General features: G+C 37.0%; 1 protein-coding gene across 2 annotated transcripts; it reads right to left on the reverse strand.

Moving 5' to 3' along the window:
* Positions 1 to 1,380: 1,380 nt before the first annotated feature.
* SLC25A46 (solute carrier family 25 member 46) lies at positions 1,381 to 24,124 on the reverse strand. Of its 2 annotated transcripts, XM_033423757.2 has the most exons (9): positions 23,696 to 24,124; positions 21,101 to 21,143; positions 20,233 to 20,290; positions 17,579 to 17,656; positions 17,026 to 17,126; positions 9,163 to 9,219; positions 7,873 to 7,930; positions 4,805 to 4,861; positions 1,381 to 3,529 (listed from the first exon to the last, which is right to left on the reverse strand). In XM_033423757.2, the coding sequence occupies exons 1-9, from the start codon at positions 23,988 to 23,990 to the stop codon at positions 2,951 to 2,953; spliced, it is 1,326 nt and encodes a 441-aa protein (XP_033279648.1). In that variant the 5' UTR covers positions 23,991 to 24,124; the 3' UTR covers positions 1,381 to 2,950. The 2 variants fall into 2 exon arrangements, with proteins under 2 accessions (XP_033279648.1, XP_004267490.1); XM_004267442.4 differs by lacking the exon at positions 4,805 to 4,861.
* Between the last annotated feature and the right edge of the window lie 2,232 nt (positions 24,125 to 26,356).

The following is a 26,356-nucleotide window of genomic DNA, read 5'->3' on the forward strand; positions in this document are numbered from 1 at the left end:
AAACACAGTGCTGAAAAGACAGCTGTGAGCAGGCAAGCACATATGCAAAATGAGCAAGACCTCTTGCCTCTCAGTTTTACTTCTGAAAACACTGGCTATCAAACTCCACAATCCGTAACCATTTTGAAATTAGTTTTTTACTATTTTATAATTATAACATCTAGTGCTGGAGTTCGGAGGCTTAAATTATGTAAACTTAGAGATTATTTTTCTGGAAACCATAAAATAAAGAGTCTCTCGAAGGAAAGGGATTTATAAACAGATTTAGTAAATCAATTCATAAATTCACTTAACATAGTAAGTTAATATTTACCAGGTATTTCAGTTTTTAATTCCATTGCTTTCAGACTATTTGACTCAAGTTAAGAAACCCAACAATGTAAGGCAAGTATATCATACTTCAGCTCCATGGCCCAAATCTAGCTTATGTAAGTGGATCACTGGGACTGTGGAACATTTTAATAGACTCTTACTCATGATAATATTAATCATACTGAATTAAAAATGTTATTCTAAGCTATTATCACCTTAAGAAATATAGCCCATAGGTATTTGATTTTGGCACCTATATGCTAAAGAAATAGAGCAATTTTAAAAGGGAAAGAGCATGTCTAATGTTTATTTTGCTTATTCCTTTCTAAATTCAGTTAAACATATTTGGCCGGCATTTAAGTGCTTGAATTTTAAGGATTTTTTTATATTTCAACTAATTTGGAGTGGTACTAAAAAAATTAGTATTTTACTTGCTGCCTTTCAATTTTAGGTTTTTTTTGAATTTTTTTTTTATACAGCAAGTTATTAGTTATCTATTTTATACATACTAGTGTATATTTGTCAATCCCAATCTCCCAATCAATTTTAGTTTTAACATTAATTTGTATTCTTTCTCCAAAGAGACAGAAAATAAGACCAACCTACTTGTATGTGGTTCAGCCTATCAGTCTTGTAAATGATTCCACGAGACAGATTTATATAACTGAATCTTCATAACTTTCATAAAATAATCTTGAAATATCTAGTAATTAGCTAAAGGATCCCAGATTTTCACTAGTAGATACTTGATTCCATTCAGATTCTGTTCTTCTAGAAATTTTCTGAAACTTGAAATTTTCAGAAGTTTACTCTTGTCTGAAACTATCTTCGATTATAATAAAAATGAAAGGTTTTTAGGAAGTTGGACATATTATAAACATCTAAAAATTCACTTATTAATTCAAAAGCAATGAGAACAACTTAAGTGCTGTAAACCGGACAAGGTAAACCATAATCTGAACGAGTACAACTTGTGTTTAATTTTATTTTCTCCCTCATGGTGGAATGGAAAAATGGAAAACTTCCATGTTTTAGTCATTAAAAAAGAACCACACATACACAAGATAGTAGAGAGAGTTGCAACAAATGTATTGTTTCACACTTTCTGGATGTCAATTTTTGGTTCCAACATTATTAATCACAAAAAGTAACCATTTCGCTGACATTTAGTAAGTAAAATAGATCTCAGTAAAACAGAACCTGCATTCTAGGTTGGACAACATCAGTGCAAAGTCATTGTACTTCAGTGTGCTAAATGGTTCCTAGTAAAACTGATCATTCACATGAAGAAATGAAACTTTAAAACATTTAATGATGGATTAATCAAATGCATATCATTTTACTATATGAAGAGCCTCACCCACCAAATTCAATTTCGGAACAGACAGAATTTTTTTGTTAAACTGATGACCAACTTTTTTGCTTATTATTTGTTGAAATTTACTTCTTTTCATCACCCATAAAAAGCAAGGACAAACTTCCTTTAAGGTTTCTATTTTTCATCAGTATTCATCCAAACAAGTTTCAATAAAAGGTGATAAGGATAAACCTGCATTTCCCTTTATGTATATCTAGTTTGGAGAATGAAACTATGAACAGAAACTAAAAGAAAATAAAAATTGAAGTCATCATTTAATGATGACTATATGGAAGGCAAGAGGCACAAATTCCCAGGTGAATTTTAATCGTGTCTCCTCTAAGTCAAGTCATTCAGAAACGAATGGCAAGTGATATTCACTTTAGTACACAATTTGTAAATGTGGAAGCAGGAATAGTTGTCATGATTATTTTATATTCTATCTCTGTTAAGAGTGGTTCTAAAAACAGTCTGATGATTCATAAGGCTAGATAAGCAAATCAAACTTTATAAACATATGACAAATTCTAAGTTGCTGGCACTGAAACGGTGGGTTTGCATATGGACAAGTAAGCTGTTTGCCTTAAATCTTTGGGGTACCTTGGCTTTTAATATTTTGTTCTGATATTCAAGCAGAAAATACATAACTGCATTTTATACAGTAAGCTGATCTAAGAGTGGGAAATTTGTAGGGATGAAGGCAATTCCAAGTTGTATGTATGCATATAAGTGGCTTTATAGAATAAATGTACAGCCATTAAAGTTATACAGGGACAGTGCAACTTAAAACCCTCAGCTCCTGTTTACAGATTGCCAGATCTAATCTTTCTTGTCCGGGTTACTGATAACATAACTTATTTGCTGAAAGGTAAACTATGACCTCCTGCTACTATACACTGTATTAAGAATGACATACCAATATCTAGAAGGTGAACTAAACATGTAATAAACATTAAAGTCATATGAAATTTTGTTTTCAGTTTGCTGACAAAATTTTGCTTCTTCCCGAGATCATTTTTAGTTCAGCATTAGTGCTACACTAGCTAGAATTTAATTCATATGAGTGTCTTTATTCAGTTTTCAAATTTGGAATACTTTGAATCCAAAATATATACCAATAACCTTTTTAAAAAGTGAAGAGTCAATATAATCAGCATGGACTTTTTCTACCAGTTTCACTTTCTAATCCATTTCCCACCAACGGTATTTCACTCTTATCCCTCATAATTTCATAACGAAGTATCCAGATGATGTCTTTCAGACTAACCAGGAATCTAAATCTCAAACACTATTTTGAAGAAGAGTAGAGTAAATAATCTTGGTAATCTGTAAAACAGCTGCGTGCAGCGTGTACTGTATTACAACAGCACCAAACCCTTTATAAAAACCAAGCATTCCTTCTTCCTGCCTTATGGTATTGATACAGTCTCTCATTCCCTCATACTGTGTATTAATTGGAAGCACTTCATAGCCAAGGTCTGTATTGTCAATTATTGTGCGTGTTCCTTGAATGTGAAGGCGGTGCAAAACTGTTTCCAATGGGTAAAGTATAACATCAGAGCAAAGACTGGCAGCAAAGTTAGCAATAAGCTCTGGAAAATAAGCATCCAACATACTCTGCACCGGGCTAGTGCTCTCAGCTAGGTGGCTATTGTAAGTCTTTCTCTTTAGAATTAGCAGGACAATCTTCTGAATGACTGAGCTAATGATGTAATGAAGAACCCCATGCAGCACCGTAGGGAAGATCAAGGAAAGAAGCGGAAGTAGTCGTTTGCTGTGAGGCACTCCCAAGCCTATCACTCTTCCAATTCCTTCTTTAATACATTCCAAAATTCCAGTATTGTCTCGAATTATCTCACTCTGAAATGAAAATGATGAAATGAGTAAAAGTTAACATCTGCTTATTCTGCCACAAAGAAGGATTCTTTCTAGGTCCCTTTTAAACCCTAATTTTCTGACTAAAGAGGAAAAAACATCAATGGTTTGCAAACTTCAAATGTTATCTAGGCATTAGATTCTTTTTTCAAATAAAATTTCACAAAACAGATAGCAGTGAAGCTGGGAGCTATTCTTATTGGGGGAGGGAAACGAGAAGAGATGTGGAGGGTGACACACCTGGTTTCCCCACCCTCAAGAACCTCCTTAGGACACATTTTGAAAAGCAACAAATATTGTACATGACATTGAAGAGGTAGCACAGTGCTTGGAGTTCTTAAGCATTGCTTTAAAACCCACCTCCATTATGTACTTACTGGTCATGTGACCATGGGCAACTTACTTAACTTCTCCTAAGAGTCAGTTTACTGTTCTATAAAAATGGAATTAGGCCTACCTACCTTTTATGCACAGAGTTGCTGGGAGCATTAAATGAAAAAAGGCCTGGTACCCAGAACACACTCAATAAACATGAGTCATTATCATCTGCATTGTCTCTGCTTTTTTACAATTATGGGGATATGTATAAGGAAGTTTGTGATACTGGTTACAGAGGCATGGACAGGCAGAAAAGGAACAACTAAGAGGCCAATTTGGCTGCAGCAACGACTGAAGAAGAGAACAGCAAAAAATGAAGTTAAAAAGGTAGTCAGGGGCCATACCATGCCACTGTGCAGACCTTGGCCTCCAGTCAGATGGGAAGTGACTAGGTGGTTTTAAGCATAAGATGGGTAAGATACAATTTATGTTATACTGGCTGTTGTGTAGAGGAGAATGAGAGCAGAGGCTGAGAAACCAGTTAAAGATATGATGGTGGATTGGACTAGCAGGTAGCAAAGGAAATAAAATGCTGCAACTGTGCTTTTATCCTAAAATTATAGCCAATAGAAATTACTGGTAGATTTGATTTGGGGTGTGAAAAAGAGAAGACAAGGATGACCTCAAAGCTGTTGGCCAGAGGAAGTGGAGGAATAGCAGTGCCTTTTACTGAGTTGGACAATATTCCTGGGGTAGCAATTTGGGGGAGAAGATCAAGAATTCAGAAATGTTAAGTCTAAGGTGTAAACTCCAAGTGGAGTTTATAACCTAGACTACAAGGAAAAGGTCCGAGCTGCACGTACAAATGTGAGAGTTTACAGTGACGAGAACATATTTAAAACCATGAGACTAAAATGAGCTCACCTAACCTAATCCATTTACCTGCCTCTGGCCCCCTTCCCAGTCCAGTTTATTTTTAATACAGCAGCCAAACAGATCCTATTAAAGACACAAGTTAGATCATGTCACTCTTCGCTCAAACCTACCAAAGACTTTCCATCTCCCTCAAAGTAAAGCCAAATTATTACAGTGATCTTTAGTGTCCTGTGTGATCTCTCTCCCTCTTACCGCTCAGACCTCATCTCCTCTTGTTCTCCCTTCCTTAGTCAGCTTCAACTGTATTGGCCTTCATTTTGCTCCTCAAACATGTAAGATATAATCCTACCTCAGGGCCTTTGCACTTGCTTTCCCTCTGCTTAGAATGTTCTTCTCCCAAATATCCATGTAGTTCTTATGTTCAGACCTTTACTCAAATGACTTTTGCTTCTGAGAACTTTCCTGATCTTAAAAAAATAGTAACATCCCTTGCTACCCATTACACATCTTATTTCATTTCCTTGTTTTATTTTTTAGCACTTAGCGCCATGAAGTATCCTTTTGTTTATCTTATTTATGTCCATCTTCCCCACAGGAATGTAAGTGCCATGAGGGCAGAAAGTTTTTGTTTGCTATGTTATCCCCAGGGTCTATAACAGTGCCTGACATAGGTTAGCACTCAATAAATGAATTTAATTCATTTATTTAAAATTTTAAAATTTAAAATGAGCTTTTAAAAAAAATTAGCAGTTAAGAAAGATTAGCTGAAAGGTGAAGTCAGTAAAAACCTTGATTTAATACTATGCTGAGAAGTCTGAAATTGATCTTCGAGAATATGAGTCAACGTGGATGCTTAATCAGCAAAAGGATACAAGCACTGCAATTTAAGAACACTAATCTTGCATGAATATGTAGAATGGACTTTAAAATGCAGGAAACAGAACAAAGATTCTTAGTAAAGACAACAGATCACTAGGAAGTTCATATTGAAGAATGGTGGTCTTCTTTAGGAGATCTATATATACATGTGTATTTTTCAAGGGAAAGACTGTTCTCAAAGAGATCTGAGCTCCCCAGACAGGCAAAAAACCACTGAACATGGTAGGGAGAAAGAAGCTAATGTAACAAGAAGGAAAGAGAATGGTGGCCTATCGGTGGGGAGGAGCAGACAATCTCAGATACTCCCTAAAGTTAGAACTGAGAAGGCATGATGGCTGATTGGTTATGAAGGATGAAAGAAATATGAAAATCAAGAGTTTTGTAATTTTTAGATTCATATAAAGGTGAGAGTTAAAAGGATTCATGCAAGTAAATGAGTTCTCCAGGACAGTGAATATGGGACACAAAGCAGAGAGGGTCAAGGATTGTGCCTTGGAGCTACAGGAGAAGAGATGGTAAGAGGTTACTAAAAGAAAAGGAGGATGTTCAAGAGAGTAGAAATTGAAGGAAAAAAAAGAGAACTAGAAAATCAGACAAAAGGAGTCAAAGGAGGCGGTCAGCAGGTGGAACCTGGGGCAGAAAAAAACAGGGCATTTGGGTTAAAAAAACACAACAAAATGAACATATAGTGAGCTGGGCACTTTACATAAATAATTCACTTAATTTTTATAATTCAGTTAATAAAATACTATTCCCATTTTATGTATGAGAAAATTAAGATTTAAAAAAGGTTAGGACATCTGCTTAAAGTCACAGGTCTAATTTAAGTAGAGAAATGTGACTGTGATATGGGTCTGCATAAAGCTAAAACTTGTTTTTCCCCAATATATCACGCTGTTTCGTTTTTTTTTCCTTCAATAATTATCTTCCTGCTATTTTTTCCCCCTTATCTATAAAATGAGGCTATGTCATAAAGTGATAATTCTGTAAACTGCAGCCCCATACAAAGGTTATATCCTTTCACATTGCCAAATGCAAGGGGATAGGAGACAATATTTGGGTAGCAAGATGTTAACTTCAGTTAATAATTCTAAAAAATAAACACATAAAAAATCAACAATAGGTTCTGCCCCCAATCCACCCCCAACTGAATCTCTGCCCTGGGGTTTGAAGGCAAGCAGGTAAATGTGAAACACATAAAGGACTTCCTTCCTCAATTTGTGCCGTGCTCCACTGCACTGTGTAGTGAAGCGAGAAAGGTCTGTGATGGTTTTGGAGTTCCTTCACCATTTGGTCCAATTTGTATTGTAATAAGTCAATGTTTCTAAAGTTGTGCAGGAAGATGGGGTCATTACGAGTTTATGCATGAATAAAGTTTTTTCTGCCTTTAAAAAAAAAGAAAAGAAAAGAAAAACAACGATATGGCCAGAAAAGCAATTAAGTGGAAAAGAGTAATTAGAAAAGGAAAGGCTGATCCAGTGAGGTTTTATAGAGAGGGAACTCATAAGCGCTGATTATGACAAAGAAAAAAATATGCCAGAGGATCTGATGTTGAAGACAGAAGACAGGTGGTAGGCAGTTAGTTGGATTTTGTGTACAGGGTAAAGTTAAGCTAGCTCTCTTACAGTTTTAAATGCAGGAACGGTATGTGAGAAAGTACATTAATTCAATGTACTTGAAGTGCCACCATGTGGTTAGAAATAGTGAAACAATTTAAAATGCTAGCAGGAGACTGCTTTCGCTTTGTAGTATATACTAAACACCATAGCATCAAATGTTCCTTAAAAGGCGTATTTAAAAAGAATGCTGTTAGTAAACTACCTATGGGGACTACCTTCTCACTGTTAGGATGATTATCCATCATGTTTTATGTTCAGGTAATTAGTAATTTATTGTCTGATAAGCCATAACTATTTGAGTTATTAAAAAGTTGGAGAAAAAAACAAAAACAAAAAACAACCCTATAGATTTTTTTGTATTCATAGGCTGGTTTCTGAGATATCTGAATGAAGAGTACAGCTGTCTGTGTAAGGGATAAAAAGAATTAAAAGTGTGAAGTAAATTTGCAAAGGAAACAGACACACCAGCAGTGTGCCTAGTATATAATCTTTGATATATGTATGGTATCTGAGAAAAAATAATTTTTTTAGAAGGATACTGTCTTAAATTTTTCTGTTATACTATCAGACATACACAATATACTGAATATTCCAACAACATTTTTAATTTAAAAAAGACAGGAAAAAATAGCTCACCTGTACTGTTTCGATTAGACTTGCTGAATAAAAAGGCATTGCCACTATATAAGTTAGGCTGTAGAAATTAAAACAAACTTATCAGTATACTGAAACAAGATGCTTACACTAAATTTTTTAATATCTACATTAATACATCAACATAATTTATACTCAAGCTTGAATAATATATTCAAGGTTTTTAACTATTAATACCTATAGCCTAAAGATACTTCGGAGACCTGTAACAGAAGATGCTTTACTCAACAATTAGAGATGAAAAATTAAGTATTAATAATAACACAGTGACAGCCTGTAAAGAAAATTATTTTAAACCAGTAAAATGTAGGCTTGTTTATGATTCACTGTTTGGACGTCTACCTGCACATAGCTAATGTAGCCTGTATATCTGATACCTAAAATTTAGGTTGAGGGATCCATTCCATTGCTTGCCTTTTTAGTGATATCTCAACAAGGCTACTGTTCTGCTATTGTCCTATCTATTATCATTATCCATTCCCAGATTTCCCACCCAGCAGAGCTAAGCCAGTCTTCCATGGTAAGTGAAGTCCCCTTTTATTATTAAAAAACAATATTGTACAGCTTTGCAAAGTTGCCTCCTATTGCCACTATTTAGACATAGTAATATTACAACTTTGCAAGCCTGCAAAATATAGTTATTTAAAATAATGTCAAGGTGGGACTTACCTAACCCTATGGGCCAGGTCCTGGCAAGTAGTGGTTTTCAAGGTGAATGGAACATCACTAAGTAAAAATGTGCTGGAATGTCCCACAGAGGGAGCCAGCAAGCTGGGGGGTTTCCAATTCCCAATCTTCAAAAAAAATTAAAAAGTGAAGAGTAAAATTCTAATCCATAAAAATGGTCAGTGTTGTAAAGTCACTAAGTGCCTTTAGGACTACGTTTTAATGACACTAAGGTTTTGTTTGAGTTTACTCATCACCATACAAATATAAATTTGTATGTCTGCTTACTAAGAGAATAATGATAATAATAATAAGAGTAATAATTTTCCTGGCAATTCAGGTTTAACAAGTTGAAGATCTCTGCTAACTTCCTAAGAATGCAAAGAAAAATTAGGTTGTGATTTTAGCCTTTCAAATTAGAAGGGTTATTTAAAAGACAACATATATTTCAGGATTTTATTCCTAAATTCTATGTTACTTTTCTGATTAAGTTCTAGTCCCACAAATATTTCATTGCTCTACTTTCCTTCACTTTGTTTATTTAATAAGCTTTTTTTCAGTTCTAACACTATAAAAATGGATATAAATGCTGCTTTTGATACTTACGATTTCAGTAGAAGGTGTTCTCCTATTTGTTTAGGATTCCATTTATGTGAAATCTCCCTAAAAAATAAATAAAGTAAAAGCCATGTTTTCTAAAACATCTTGAATTAGCTTAAGCTTTAAAAAAGTAATCAATTTTTAATTTTTTTTAATCTGTAGGAGAAATATATTCTCATGATGAACATTTTCCTTTCTGGGACCCGTCAAACAATTACAGTGGGTTGAAAAGAGAAAAAACATAGAAGGTCTTTCTGTATGTGCTGACAGAAGGGGATGACAGAGGAGGAAGAGTTATAACTGACGATAAAAATGAACATGAGACATTAGATAAGATGCAAAAATGATAGACTGAGGAAAACAATCGATGGGGAAGAGAAAGGTAAACAATAAAATAGGATAAAGGAATAAAAAAAGCTTTAAAATGTATGTAAGAATGAGAATTAGAAAACAAAACAAAATTAAGTAACTGTAATTCAGAATGACACATACATTTGTATAGCCCCTAATTTTCAAAGTGCCTTTACTTATTGAGATGACATTACTTTTGTGACCTTTATTATATTCTATTATCTTTTTTAGCTCCTACTATATGCCAGGCATTGTGCAAAGCACTCTGCATAAATTACTTCTAACCCTCACAATGAACCTATAACCCCCAATTTCATAGATGAGGAAATCGGCTCAGAGATGGTTCAAAACTTACCCAAAGCCATGCAACTAGTTAGCGGTGCAACTTGGTCTAAACCATGGTCCGTATGACTTGAAGTCTATACTATCTGCCTGTACTGCCTCTCACCTCATTTGATACAAGAAGGAATCCTGTGAGATAAGCAGAGCAGGTACTGTCCTATTTCTTTTACTTATGAGAAAAATAAAGGTCAAAAAGATCACAGGTGGGCATATACCCTGAGAAAACCATAATTCAAAAAGAGTCATGTACCAAAATGTTCATTGCAGCTCTATTTACAATAGCCCGGAGATGGAAACAACCTAAGTGTCCATCATCGGATGAATGGATAAAGAAGATGTGGCACATATATACAATGGAATATTACTCAGCCATAAAAAGAAACGAAATTGAGCTATTTGTAATGAGGTGGATAGACCTAGAGTCTGTCATACAGAGTGAAGTAAGTCAGAAAGAGAAAGACAAATACTGTTTGCTTACACATATATATGGAATTTAAGAAAAAAAAATGTCATGAAGAACCTAGGGGTAAGATGGGAATAAAGACACAGACCTACTAGAGAATGGACTTGAGGATATGGGGAGGGGGAAGGGTAAGCTGTGACAAAGCGAGACAGAGGCATGGACATATATACACTACCAAATGTAAGGTAGATAGCTAGTGGGAGGCAGCCGCATAGCACAGGGAGATCAGCTCTGTGCTTTGTGACTGCCTGGACGGGTGGGATAGGCAGGGTGGGAGGGAGGGAGACACAAGATGGAAGAGATATGGGAACATATGTATATGTATAACTGATTCACTTTGTTATAAAGCAGAAACTAACACACCATTGTAAAGCAATTATACTCTAATAAAGATGTAAAAAAAAAAAAGATCACAGGGATATGTTCAAAGGAGAGAGGCAGAATGCCAGGTCTGGAACCAAGGTCTAGGACTGCGTGCTTCCTACTATTTAGGTTACCTTTGGAAACCAGAAAAGAGAGAAGAAAAAGAAGAGAGGCAAGCTGAATGAAGAACAAAAAGGGAGAAAGTTATATCAAGAGAAAAGTCAAAAAGGAGAAAAGAACATGGAGAATAAAAGGGAAAGTAAAAAGGAGGCGGTGTGGGGCGGGGGGGGGGGGGGAATGAAAAGGCAGACAGAGGGGATGGAAGGGATGCGAGGGGAGGGAGGAAGGCAGAGTAACAGAGAAAAGGAAAATGTAAAATAAAGGGGAGACTGGCTGCCACCTGCTCCCCTGATGACATTGGCACCCATGTACCACGGCCACAGCAGGAACCTGAGAAAAACATTTTCTATTTGAAATGAGTAAGTATGACAATCATAAGGAGACAAAGGAATATATTTTATACTAAAAAGGTAAAGGAAATTAATCACTGATAATGTAAGTGCTCTAAAAACAAACTCAGTACACTTATGGCATGGGTGGTATGTGAACTTTTCTACATTTTTCTAGGAGACTGAAAGGTCTGCAGAGAAACTTTTAGACAACAGAACAACCATCTCTGATTCATCACATTCTGATTAAATTAATACCAGAATACTATATGAGGCCTGAACAACTATCGAAAAATGCAGCTGGAATGACATTTAATGATTAAGACGAAAATTGTAAAAAAAGATTAGGCTACTTAACTTACTGACAGTGACTTTATGATTATAAAACAAAATATGCTAAAAGTTTTGGAAAATTTGTGGGCACTGCTATTACGCTTACTATGGCCTCAGAAAGGGTTATCACAGGTTATTATGACATTAAGTTTGTGCACTCCATTAACATTATGGATAGATGGGTCTGTGACCTGCATTTCTGTAAGGACTGGGCCACCTTTCCTTTGAATACTAATTACTGCGGCCGGTTCGTAAGATTATTAGGATTAAGGTAAAAAGAGTGAAAAAAGAAATTTAGAATCAAGTATAAAAAAAACCCCGAGATGCTCTTCCTGGTATCTGCTTTCTACTCCTTTATAAAATGTGTAAAACTTATTGCCACAGCTCTATAAATTTAAATTAGCATATTTAAATGCTTCAGGAAAAAGGGTAGTGTAAAAATCTACTTGTGATTAAACCTTTTTATATTTCATCATCAAATACCAAAATATATAAGTATATTTAACTCGCTATTTTCACAAGCAAAAACTGCCCTTCAAATGAGCAACAAAATTAAGTGAAGTGACTTACTTTTTATCAGTTTTTCATTTGACACACTAACACACATACTCCCATGCATAATCAATACACAAATGCAATAGAATTTTTAAATAACGCTCTATTTATACAGTCTACTTTCCATTGCCTCTTATTTTCCCGTGCTCAAACTGCGCTCTTAAAAAAAAAATCTTCCCTCAATGTAACCCAAGCCCCTCATCTTCCAGCTCCTTCTCTTCATCTCTCCTCTTCACAGAGGACTGTCTAAACTTGCTATTTCCATGTCCTAGCTTCCCACTCACCCTGAACCCATTCCAAATTGGCTTCTACCCTATTATTCTAAGAAAACAACTCTTGCCAAGGTCCCCATGACCTCCACATCACTAAATCAAATAGGCATTTTAAGGTTGTGCCTTATTTGACCTTTCAGCAGCCAACATGCACTTGTGTTCTTCCCTCCTTCTGGAAGCACTCCCTGCCCCTGTATTCCACTATCCCATACTCTTCTGGTTTTTCTCCTCTCTTCTGGTCTCTACTTTTGACTCCTTTGCAGGGGCATTTTTCTGAACTCAGCAACCTATTCTGGAGTTCCTAAAGGCTCAAGCCCTGTTCTTTTCTTACTATATAAGTTACATTCCTTCCCCAGGCAATCTTACCCAAGATGATGCTTCAGAACCTCCCAAATCTATTATCTTCAGTTTAGACTTCTCTCTGTGTCAAAATGAACTTGTCCAAAATCAGACTTATAACTTTTCTTTCTTACTCTTAGACTCTTTTACTGTTCCCTAATTGAGAACTTAATCAGAAAGGAAATCTATTGAATTGGAGAAAGAGTTCATTGTATTTAAAATGGAATGTGTTTCAGGTCAGTGAATTCAGAGGAGTCATTAGGAGAAACAGACAACATGAGGAGAAAACAGTAAAACAGTACTGGTACAACTACAAATGTGAGACGAGTCAAACTAAGCTGGAGTTCAACTAAATGGATTCTGTGAGAGACTGAACTATACAGGTAGCCTTGGTTAGAGGTGCTCCTTATGTTAATGATTTGAGAAATGCCACGTGAAAGGAAAGGGTACTTCAGGGTAGAGCAACACAAAGTCTAACTCACTCCACCTGGGGGAAGGTTTGGGGAAGAATTTAGGAGGGATCTGAACAGTAGATAAAGAAAGAGATCACAGATGATGATCCTGGGCTTTATACATTTTTTTAAAAAAGTAATAAATACTGAGAAACTATAATGTGATCAGATCACAAATTCAGATGTGATCATAATCAGTATAAAAAAATATTGGTGAATCCAGACTGTCTCACCTGTTGTACCTAGTGATCACCGTGAACCTCAGTCTCAGAGACCCTAGAGCTCATCCTCCTCAAGTGGTAACTTCTGTGAAATGCTTTGGGTTTCTGCTTTAATACTGTGTCTGCTATGACTTTGTTTTCCCCCAAGAAAAGTCAACCTTGCCCAAATAAGTTAGAATTAAAAAAAAAAAATGTTTACACTGTATGTCTGAGAATGGCTTTATTTGACATCTAGTTACACAAGCCAAAATCCTAGAAGTCATCCTCGACACCCTGTCTATCATCAACCAACTTTAATCCATCATCAAGTTCCATCAATTTTACCTAAATATATCTCAAAATCATCTATTTACATCCATCTCAAAAGATACCATCCTAGTCCTAGTTACCATATTTCTCACCTAGATGGTGATAGCTTATGAACATGTATCCTTTTCTCTACTTTGGTCCTCCTGCAATCTTTTCATCTCCACTTACAATGACCCTTTAGAAACATAAATCTGATCATGTCATTGACTCCTGCTTAAAACTCCTCAATATTCTTAAAGTGGCCTACAAGGCCAAGCGCAGATTGGCTCTTGCTCTCCATCCTGCTCTCTGAGCTCAAACCCTATGAGCCTTCCCTCAATTACAGGAATTCTCCACATTCCCCCTGCCGCACTGCCTCTGCACCAACTGGTCTGTGTCTCCTGAGTGCCATTCGGATCTCAGCTTAAGTGTCATTTTATTAGGGACACTGTTCCTAACACTCTAATACTGTCACAGAACCATATTCTTTTCTTTTAGAGAAAAAGCCTCAGTTTGTAATTATTCATTCATTAGTGGGATTATTTTACTTAACATATGTCCCTTACACTAGATCCCAAGTTTCATGGTCACAGGTACCTTTTGTTTCTTCTCACTATATACCTGATTTCTAGCACAGAACCTAGCACATAGTAGGGACTCAGGAAGTATGAGCTAAATAAATAAATGAAGTAATGAGTGAGATTTACCACAAAAATTTAACCCAAGTAGAATACCACAAAGACAACCTTTTCTGTCTTCTTTAATAAGATTCAAAATGACCAACAGACAATACATACCCACACAACTGATGTGTCTGTGTGTCTACAGAGTAAGAAAGTTAGATAATAAAATTTAACAAAATTTTGTGCCTTCTCATTCTCATTTCTCTTTTCCCTTCCCTTCAACCTGAAGTTAAAGTTACTACTTCATCTCTGCTTTAGAGAAATGGTATTACTTGCCTAAGGTCCCAGAACTAAAAAGTGGAATAGTCAGGACCAACAGTGTTCTGACTGCAAATACAGAATTCTTTACTCTTTGCCGTACAGAAATTACTGAATTTTGTTAAATTTTTATAAAATTTTGTGTTTGTGGGAGAACTTCAAGAACATTTGATGACAAGTACTAAGTTTTGATCTTATCCTGTGATATGAAAAACAATGGGGTGAATGAAGTTAGCCAAGGGCAGAAATTCAGATTTTTTTTAAGTATGAGAGGAGAAACTTAGCTGACAAAACATTTTTTGTTTTCTCTGTAACACTCAGCAAAGCTGTGTTAAAGGAACTTCAAAGCTATATGGTCCTTTGAAAGCAATCACACTGGCAAAAAGCCTGATATCAGTCTCTTCTGCCTTTACTTCCTTCCCTACAAAGACTGATTCTCAGATTGAGATGCTAGTGGCTGCACCTTCAACTACCTCACTTCCTTGTCAATCCAAAAAATTCACCCTGCCAGGGGCCAATTTTGGAATAACAAACCACTCGGTCTTTAACTCCATCCCTGGGATTTACTGTTGATACAGAAAATCCCAGAGTCCTGCCAAATAGCACCTAAACAAATTTATGATCTCCAACATTATCTCTTAACATTATTTTCATGTATTCCTTGTAAGATCCCCTTCCTGTTACTCATAGCTGTGACTGTCTCAAACGTCTATCATTGTTCTTATGCTCTATCTAAACCACCCCAGTATGGTTTCACCTGTATCCTGTTTCAGAGAGAAAATATACCCAGAATCAAACATTCCAATTTCTCTACCCTCTCCCTCCAAAAGAATCTACAATTCTGATTCTCCTCTCTTGGCTTGCAGGCCACCACTGTCCTACAGCTTACTGCTCTTGTTAATTTTTTTTGTGAACATCTCTTACTACTCCCCTCTATTACCTCTCCTACCACACACACACACACACACACACACACACACACGTGCACTCACACACCACCCAGGATTCTGTCCTTGGTCCACTCTCTGTCATCTAGTCTACACGTCCTCCTTAGGGAAATTCATCCAAAGCTTCAACTGCCACTTTAGTGCCACACATTCAAAGCTATGCCTCCAGCTTTAAATTGTCTCTGAGACTGATCCACAGTTCCAACCACTACTAGGCATGTCCCCCTAGATGTCTTGCATGAATCTCAAACTTTATTTATTTATCCAAAAATATTTATTTATTTATTTGGCTTCATCAGGTCTTATTTGGCAGCATGCGGGATCTTTGTTGCAGCATGCGGGCATCTCTCGTGGTGTGCGGGCTTCTTTCTAACTGTAATGCTCGGGCTCTAGTGCACGCGGGCTCAGTAGTTACAGCATGCGGGCTCAGTTGCCCCGCGGCATGTGGGATCTTAGTTCCCTGACCAGGGATCGAACCCGCATCCTCTGCATTGGAAGGCAGATTCTTAACCACTGGACCACCAGGGAAGTCCCTCAAACTTCATTTATTGACAGTTACATTCCTTATCTTCTTTCTGACTCCAACTTACTCTTCTTTATAAATTCTCCAACTCAATTCCAATCTAGAAATCTGTCACTGCTGCTAATTCACTCTCCCATAATCCCATTCCCAATCTATCACCAATTATCTATTATACTTTAGAAATGTTTATCCAGCTCCTCCCTTCTGTTCTACTCCATAGTTCAGACCCTTCTCCGTCTGGCCTAGATTACTGTAACAGTTCTCCGTAAGTCTCTGTCTACAACACTCCATGTTTTAAAAAAACACTGCCACTTGAGAAATCCTTGATCAAAGAACCCATATATTAAACAAAAAGAAACAATCCCCCCCCTTAGATTCCCAACTCCATAGACAATAAAGCCTAAGTCACTTACAAAGGCAGAACCATGCTTTAGCCTAGCACCTCAGCCTCTTTTCACGTTATTCTACTCCACACATGCCCAATATTCTAAGCACAAGACACTTCTTATCACCTGGACCTTCCAACTTCCATAAAATTGGGCATGCTGTGACCTCTACTTGCTCTCCTTCTCTGCCAAGGTATTTCCTACTCATAATTCCAGATCTAGCTCAGATTTCAGGCTGTTAAAAAAAATCTCTGCCAATAAATCCACGCAAAGTGTCCCCTGCACTCTGAAAGGGGTTTGTTTAATTACGGCACTAATCACGATGTAGTAAAATTTGCTTACATGTGTCTCCTTCACCAAGCTAGCCACTTAAATAACAGGAATTGCTCACATACTCAGGTTTGTTCCTTAGTTGATAATTGTTGATATATAGCAGTAGGAGCTGAAAGAGCTCAATAGATATTAGACCAGGAAGCATTTTCTTTATCACATACTAATTCCATAAGATATAATTAATTATTTATTCTCAGTTTCTTCTCTTAGCTACTTCAGGCAAGTTTTCAAATTCAAGGTATTTTTAGCAACTATCATATTTTGTCATATATTTAATATGAAGTTAATCTGAGAAAATGCCAAAAAGGTACCTTGGTAAAGGTGTGAATTCACTGATTATTCCCTCTGCTCCAAGTGTGACTCCCTGAACAATAAATGTACTTCCCATTCCTTTCCAAAGAGCCCTTGGTCCCTAAAATGAACAAAATTTATGGTTATTTCTGCTAATGCATAAAAAAGAAACCAAAAAAAGGTCTTAATAAAACTTGATATTGAATGTTTACTGATATTTTCCAGTAAGGCATTATTCAAAAGGACATTTTAGTAAAGAACTACAACTGAAGTAAGTCCTATCATTATTTTAACATTTGTTGGGTGGCCTACATTTAGGTGAAGATAAACACTCCAATTAATTATCTCTAATATGGATTAAATACCCCTAATATTTAATTAATTTTGGCAAAGGTGTGAATTTACTGATTATTCAGTGATATCAAGAAGATGTCATTATCATGTTAAGTTAGTTTTAGTATAAGAGTTACAATATCTTTAATAACTAAAAGGAATTATTGTTGCTTTAATTATTACTAAGGCAAAATGGCACATTACAAATAACTTTAATAGAATGTACAGACTAATTCTCACCTGAGTTTTGTTGAAGCTGTACATAATATTGATGACTGTAAATGGAGTGAGATGATAAAGCCGAGCATGGTAATTAACCTGTAAAAAAAGATATTTCATGGTTATTTTCTGTTATTGTCTTGTTAAGAAATAAAAAGTCATGAAAGATACAGTGAGTCATAGCATAAATGAAAGTTCAATTCTAAAGTCAGCATAAATTACACATAAGCAAAATTACTCTTGAAAGTGCTTTAAATAACTTAAAAGTACAGTACATGAGGTTGTACAAATACAGCCCTGAAGACCAATGTGTGATATACATAGTAATGTAGAATATATAATAAAGAGGGCCTTGGTGTTTGATATTTATGTTTCCTTAAACACCAGAATTACATTCAGTGAGGCAAAATGCTCATGCCATTAACACATAGGAACCACGAAGAACTCAGGGAACAGCAGATTCCTGTCTACCAATGGCAAGCAATAACAAGCTACAAACAATTGGTAAATTATGAAATCAGTATACGGGGTCAGAATTAATACTTATTAAGTGAAATAATAAAAAGGAAAGTATCAGAATGCATCATACATTCTGAAGGTATTATTTGCTAAAACATTTTAAAAAGTTACTCATATAGAAGTATACACTGGATCACAATGTGATATTGTCACAATGTAAAATATATGCCTGAAATTCACTGTTCTAGTGTATGTAACACTGTTAGGGCTATTTAAATAGCTATTTCTCTCTATATGCTTACTTTTTGGTGCTAAGCATAAACAGCTTAATTTTTAACTATTTCTATCTTGTCTAACTCAATTTTCAAAGAAGATAAGTTATATTATAGGAGCTTTTGCCAGTGTGGTCCACTAGCCCTCAAGGGCCTCATTACCCTTTCAGGGGATTGACAAGTTCAAAATTATTTTCTTGATACTAAAGCATCATCTGCCTTTTTTACTGTGTTGACATTTTCAGTAATACTGCAAAAGCAATGGTGGGTAAAATTACTCACTTCGTAGCATGCATGAAGGCAGTGGCACCAAACTATATTTTTGTACTTATTGTATTCTTTATCCGACTCACTTATAAAGAGGCAAAAGCCACTTTCCCTAAAGAATGCCCTTGGTGAAGCAGTAAGACACATTTATTTTATAAAATGCTGACTCTTGAGTACACATCATCTTTCTCATTAATATTTTGTGTGTTGCATAACGAAGATGGCTGTCATAAGGAAAAGAACTTGTCCGATGGAGTTGTGAGCCTGAACTAACCACTTTTTTCATGGATCACCATTTTTTCTGGAAAAACTAACAGAATATAGTTATTCACATTTGGGACAACATGTTTTTAAAACTGAACAAAGTGGGCTTGTTGATTAAACAACAAAAACAGTATTTGTTGCCAATGATAAATTTGAGCTTACAAGCAAAAATTATAATTCTGTAAAACTTATATCCACTATCAAGATCGTATGAAAACTGAAACGCTTTTCTGGTGAGACTGGTAGTGATTTTAATGACGGTGGTCTTTTGATACTGTAAAATCAAATGTCATAACATTTAGATGATCTATATGATTCAGTAAATTAGTATTTTTCAATTAATCAATGCATGATGTAACAGAAGCATGCACACGTAAAAAAACTATTCAAGGGCTTCCCTGGTGGCACAGTGGTTGAGAGTCCCAGGTTAATCTCTTTGTCAATGGGATCTTCAGATAAATAGACTAGTTACACTTACTAGGAGGAAGAGACTTTATCTAGAGTGCTCTTAGGACAGCCCTGGCTAAAGGATTACTATAAATAAACCTGAGGGCTTCCCTGGTGGCGCAGTGGTTGAGAGTGCACCTGCCGATGCAGGGGTCACGGGTTTGTGCCCCAGTCTGGGAAGAACCCACATGCCGCGGAGCGGCTAGGCCCGTGAGCCATGGCCGCTGAGCCTGCGCGTCCAGAGCCTGTGCTCCGCAACGGGAGAGGCCACAACAGTGAGAGGCCCGCGTACCACACACAAAAAAAATCTATTCAACATGAAGTACAAATCAATAGCTTTAATGTAACAGGGTATAAAAAGTTGATTGACGTGGTTTCAGATTTCACATTGCAAATAACTTTTAAAAAGTTACCACTTATTGAGTTTTGGGGTAGTATCAAAGAAGAATATCTGCCATTACCTCTTGTTTCTTTCAAAAACAAAGTGTTGCAACAAATTGCCTATAGAAGCAGATGTGAAAATCTGGCTGCCTTCTATTATGCCAGACATTAAAGGTATTTTCAAAAAAGTAATAGTGATTTTTCATAAAAAGGCTATTTATGTCAGTATCTAATGATACTAATGATCTAATGATCAGTATCTAAGATATTAATATTTTAATTAATTAAACATATATATATATATATATATATATATATATATACGTGTGCATAAATTTTTCCAGTTTGGGGTTCTGAAATGGCAAATATTGATAGATATAATCAATATAAACAATTGTTCTTTGGAGACCTCAATAATATTTAAGACTTAAGAGCTTTCAAAGACCAAGAAGTTTGAGAACTGATATAGATTTTGGTGAATGTCACATGGGATAATGGTTACATGGTCTCAGTCATTTATCTGAGGTCTGTACTTCAAATCAGGGTTAGAATTACTGTTTAGAAAATCATAGAAAGTACATTTACCTGACATTGGCGGCGTAGAACAATGCAGGGATGGGCCAGTACATTTTCTGTAAAAAGACTATAAAATAATAATTTATAACATTTAATTTACAACACATATAAATCTGAATTTATTCTTGAAGAATCATGCATTATTTACATTATGCATTTTTCTTAAAATTAAAAAAAAAGTTTTCAAATGTCTAGACATGTTTGCAAATCATTGTACCAATAACAAGATTCAATATGAAAAAAACTAAAGCCAGATTCGCAAACTGGTAAGCAAAAGCAACAACATATATAATATTAATATATACAGTATAAAGATGAAACTATATCTTGTATGCCTGATATGGAAAACTTCTTTCCTAGACAATTTAAATGCCCCTTTCCATTTCTTTCAGAGGATGTCCTATGAACAAAGTTCCTATCAGAAGGGCCATCTGCCCTATAAATTCTGTAAATTTTGGTTTTGATGTACTTTGCACTTAAGTTATATGGATTTTAACGATCATGTAAGTAAAACCTAGATGCCATGTTGCTAAATATCTTGTTATAATTCTAATGTTCAGCAAAAAGGTTCAATGCACAATTACTTTTTTTTGGGAGACAAGATTAGATTTTATTTTATTCTTTGGATAGATACATGAAACTTCTTACAATATTCCTTACAAAATTATTTTGTGTTTATAAAATTGAATGACTATTCTCTATCCTTACTGGGAAAAAAAATCAAGTTATCGATTTTAAATAATAAATTTTTTCTGCAAAATATTTTTCAATATTTTAACTACTGCTCTAAAGAAAGCAATACTAATTACCTAACATTATAAATTAAAGAAAGAACTTTAAATAAAAACTTGAATTAAAAATCTTTAGACAAAATTACCTTGCAAGTCCAATACCAAATCCAGCAAATCTATTCAGCTGTTCTAAAACAGAAGGAATAAGATTACTCATAACCATTATTTAGGTTTACTGTGAAAACAACAAAAAGTATTTTCTTTTTAACATGATATTCATTTAAACTCCATGTACCAAAATCAAATTCTGATAGGGGCCAGAGAGGCCATCTGAGGAAGTGAAGAGCTCTCTGGAGGCTTGTGGCAAGTTGCAAGGTGTAGACCTTCTAAAGGCCCAACTGCTTTTCAGCTCCAATCCATTGTTGCCACATGGGACTCTGAGTCCAAGGTTTCAAAGCTGTGATTTTTCTAAAGAGATATTCTCATTTTTATATAGCATCTTCCAATCTTAAAATACTAGCAACTATTTTAAAAAGCGTTAAAATGTTGTGTGGACCAAATCAAACACGTTTGCAGGTAGAATCTAAGGGCTACCAGTTTTCAACTTCTGACTACAAATAATTTAAAATTTTTTCTAGAGAAGACTCTGACTGATACTTTCACCAACTTTACCTCCCATGTTGTAAAATTCGTCCTTCACTGTTACTGATGGAGAGCATCTATGTTAAGCCACTAGTTGCAAGCAAAAATACCCATGAAAATTATTAAATTGAAAGAGCACTTAGGGTAACTGAAATGGGTAAATAAGGCTCTCTTCTCTACTTCCCCAAGTTTTAAATACTTTGATAGTAGCTGCTTAATTAGGTCTCGGTGATAGACTACTGCGTCCATATGCACTATAGCTGATGGCATATCTATAGTCTTATTAGAAGAGTTTACAGCTGGAAAATTCCTATGCATATGTCAAAACAGAAAATAAAACCTTTTTCTACTTAATTGGAAAACTTAAAATCATAATGGTGAAATATCACAACCCCAAGAGACCAGACATTAAATTTCAGCTATAATACAATATTCACAAGGGATAATTTTTCTCTCATCCTCTTTTCTCTCTCCCCTCTCTTCTCCAATCCCTCCCTCTCATCTCTGCTCTTTTGAATGAAGTAATGCCCTCACTATTCCCTGACAGACAGAACAAGGTCACGTAAACAGTCTCTGGGGAAACCACTTGGTTCACTATTGCCTTGAAAAACATGCAAGGTAGAGAGAAGCTTCTTTTGCCCAATTAAGATACTTTCCTTCTTTCAGCTTTTCCCTTTTTGTGTGTGTACAGGTCATCTGCTAATATTAACAGAAAATACCACTGACATTTTCTGGAAGGTGTTAGGAAGGTTTACTATTGTTAACTGTGTAAGTCTCTCAGGCTTCTATCCTCTTTGCAGTTATTCACCAGCCTCTAAACTGCTGCAAAAAACCCCCACAAAACCCTGGTTATTAAGAGCTCCTCCTCATTGTAACCATCAAAGCATACATTATGAAAAGATAAAAACATCAGCTTTACTGCCTAAAGGTAACTGTGTAGCAATCGTACATGCATTTTCAATCATTTATAACTTTCCAGCACTCCTTCTGGGACCTGTAGGAAAAAAAAAACTAGACAGAGTGAAAAAACTAACTGTATGACACTGAGTAAGTCACTGATCCTCCTCCATCTGTCCTCACTGGATGACATTTGAAGTCTATTCCTCCCAGTAACCCAAATCAAATAAATATTACTGTATTTCCAAGTCGAAATCAAAGAAATGAGAATACAATTTATGTCTGGAGTATACATAATATTTAAGGATGTAATCTATTATTTTAAAAATTTCAGGAGAATGGGAAGATGCAGGCATTATTTCCATTTTACGAATACAGCAGATGTTGACAATATCCAGATCATACAGTGTTGAAATTAAAACAAGTCTTCTGACATGCTACAGAGAATAATTATGTCTTGATTCCAAAGACTTATCTTGAAAATCTCTTAGTGATTTTGACTTTTCAGTGGAGTTAAGTCAGAGAAAGAAAGCAGGAGGTGCGAAAATACAGGGGTAGTTTGGGGATCTAGAACAGATACAATTACTATGAGTAAATGGAAAAAGGAAAGATACACTTTTAGCCTACTCTGTGCTCCATACTGTACTAGGCATTACTCACACCTCATTGTTTTGACACTTATAAAACCCTGAGTTATTCTTCTACACACCTTAAAGATGAGAACACTAAGAAATCACAGAGGTTAAGAAAGTCTCTCAGCTTTTAAGAGTGGTAGAGGCAGATTTGAGCCCAAGACTGCCTTTGCTGGAAATACTTCTCTTTCCTTCCACATTTCAAGGAAATATAGCTGTTGGTCAATTAGGTATTTTTCACATGATTCCCAATAAACAGTAAACCATTTCCGTCTTTCTTGATTCAGGTCATGGAATGTAATATGCCAAAACCCTCCGAAATCCTACCATGCAGACCACAGCTAAGTCAGTCGTCTTCTTTTGGAGGTGATCCCGGAGAAAACATTGGTGTAAAGAAGCGGGAGGAGGCCCGCTTCAGGGGCAGAGGACTAAAGGAGGGCAGAGGGTGTGGCGCGCGATAGGTCGGGAGGCCCGGGAGGCGGGACCCTCCGCGCGGCTTCCGGGGTATGCATGACCCGGTCTGCGGCTCCCCACTCCACCCGCCCCTACCGTGCGCCCCAGGTCCCTTACCGCTGCTCTGCCCGGGCACGCTGCCGCCGCCGCCGCCGCCGCCGCCGCGGGGAAAGGGTTCCTCTGCTGGACCCTCGAGCGGGGTGGAGGGAGGGGGCACACCGTAGGGCGGGCTCTTCTCGCCCCAGTGCAGGTTGCGGCTACCCGGGATGTCTGGGGGAGTTGTCACCCAGTGGCTCAGGTCCGACGCGGAGCTGAAGGACCTTGCAGGGAAAGCGCCGCCAAAGCCCTGCTCATCCCGGGCACCACTCCGATAGCCCAAGCCATCGAATCCGTCCGGGCGCCGCGGATGCATCGCAGACGGGGCAGGATGAGAAGAGCCCACCCGGAGGCCACCACCCCTGGGGCCACGGCGACCTCGGGCCACACAGCTTTTCCTCCTCGGGAGTCTCCGCGTCTGGGGAAATTCTGACAACCGGAAGTCACGTTACAAATCCGGACGTTCAGGGAGCACGTGATCGTAGTCTCTTCCGGCGGCCATTAGAGACACGGTTGCTAAGGTGACGCGGCGGTAACTCTTAAAACTGCGGCCCTTAGTAGGGAGTGGGAAAATGACTGTCGGGTTAATGAAACACAGTACCGAGAGATGCTGTGAGGGAATTGGGGCGAGAGGTGCGGCCTGGATGAGAGGAAGTCGAATAAAGATGTTTCCTAGAGGGAGTTGACGCGTGGGTGGAGCTGACGCCAGAAATCTGATCTCAGGCAGAAATGCCCCGCCCCACACAAAGGCCCCAGGTCTAGCTCTTTCATTTCTTCGCTGGGCTGGTGTCCCGCCTGCCACGAAGGAGCTATTAGAGGTTAGAGTTGCGGGATGTTCGTATATCTGGCTTTGCCTCCCGCACTTAGCGTTTTGGGTAAAATCTGTTGAGAGATCTGGTTCGGCTCAGTGAACCCAAAAGTATTGTGGACGGCTAGAGCAAGCGTTAGAATAGAACGTCGCGGGAGAAAATCCGCCTCTTCCCCTCCCCTCCGCAATCTACCCCAAGAATATAAACTGTTCTCCGGGATTTAGGAATTAAGCATTTTGCTTTTCTGAGGCCACAAAACAACTATAGTTTTCTGTAGCTTTTTCTTATTTTTTTTTCTGCTGCATCTAAATCACTCAGGGTATTTAAATACAAAGCGATACTGTTCAAAATCGAGACCCTAGTTAAAAAATTAAGAGGACTTCTAAAGAGAGTCTCCTACTACCTGTTTTCATCAGCTCCGTGGGCTCTTCTGGCAGCATCTCTCTCCCTAGATGTGAACGAGCCTAACATGGGTTCTTCCTGTGTCTCTTCTGACCCATTGGACTCCCAGGATTCTGAAGGCTTTCGGAAGAGAACCCTGACGCACTATTCTGAATCTTCCAGAAGCCAACCTTTTTAAAAAGTGATTATCAACTTCGGTATAAGTAGATTGACATTCTTTTTTGTTTTTCCAGTATGCGGGCCTCTCACTGTTGTGACCTCTCCCGTTGCGGAGCACAGGCTCCGGACGCGCAGGCTCAGCGGCCGTAGGCTAAGGTCCCAGCCGCTCCGCGGCATGTAGGGATCTTCCCAGACTGGGGCACGAACCCGTGTCCCCTGCATTAGCAGGCGGACTCTCAACCACTGTGCCACCAGGGAAGCCAGATATACTTAAATTGAGTTGTAATGTGGCTTGGGCAAATGTATTGAGTCATTTCCTTAGTAAGTGTATCCAGTATTACTCGAGTACTAATACCAAACTACTGTGTACCTAGTATCAAATTAGTTACTGGACGTAATAAAAATATTTCTGTGTTCCTTAAGAATGATTGGCTCAGGTCCAAAACGTATTGTTTATTAAAAGAAGGAGAAAAAGGCCTGTGTGTGTGGCATCTCACAATTTCACATCTACCTCAGTGGAGAAAGGATGAGTTATTAAAAGGAGGACAATTGGGTAGCCACTTGAGGGGAAGAAACAACAGCCTCACCTCACAGCTTACTCCCAGATGAATTCCAGCTATAATATATTGTTTTTTTTTTTCTTTAGTTTTTGAAGATTGAATATTGGAAGAAAATAATTGGTGAATATTTTTCAAATAGTGGATTGGAAAACTTTCTAAAAGTGACAGCAAAGTCAAAAGCTGTGTAGGGAAAGAGTAATCAACCTGACCATATAAACTTTAAATTTCTACATGATAAAAAAGTTAAAACATAATAATCAAAACTTAAAGACAAACCACAAACTGGGAAAATTACATTTTAACATGGTTTAGACAATGGGTCACTTTATTGTAAAAAAGAGCTCTTACCAGTAAGGAAAAATTAGTAGAAATGTAAGCAAAGGACATGAAGAGGCAACTTATAAAAAAAAAAAATGCAAATGGATAATAGTTACATGAACAAATATCTGCCCTCTAGTAACTGAAGAAAGGCAAATTTGAATAATAACCATTTTTCCTCTATAAAAATGACAGTGTTTAAAAGGGAAATGTACATTATTATGCAAAGTGAGAAAAAAGTAGCTCTCATTCATTTCTGGAATGGTATAAAATATAATGTTTTGATGGAGGGCAGTTTGGCAGTTTGTATCAAAAACCATAAAAATGATATCTTTTGACTCCTAAATCTTAGGAAACACATATAGGATGTAAATATTTACTTATGCACATGTTCATGACATAATTGCCCATAATAGGAAAAATTGTCAGGATTT

Source organism: Orcinus orca, chromosome 3, assembly GCF_937001465.1.
Source record: "Orcinus orca chromosome 3, mOrcOrc1.1, whole genome shotgun sequence".
In the NCBI taxonomy this organism is placed as follows: Eukaryota; Metazoa; Chordata; class Mammalia; order Artiodactyla; family Delphinidae; genus Orcinus; species Orcinus orca.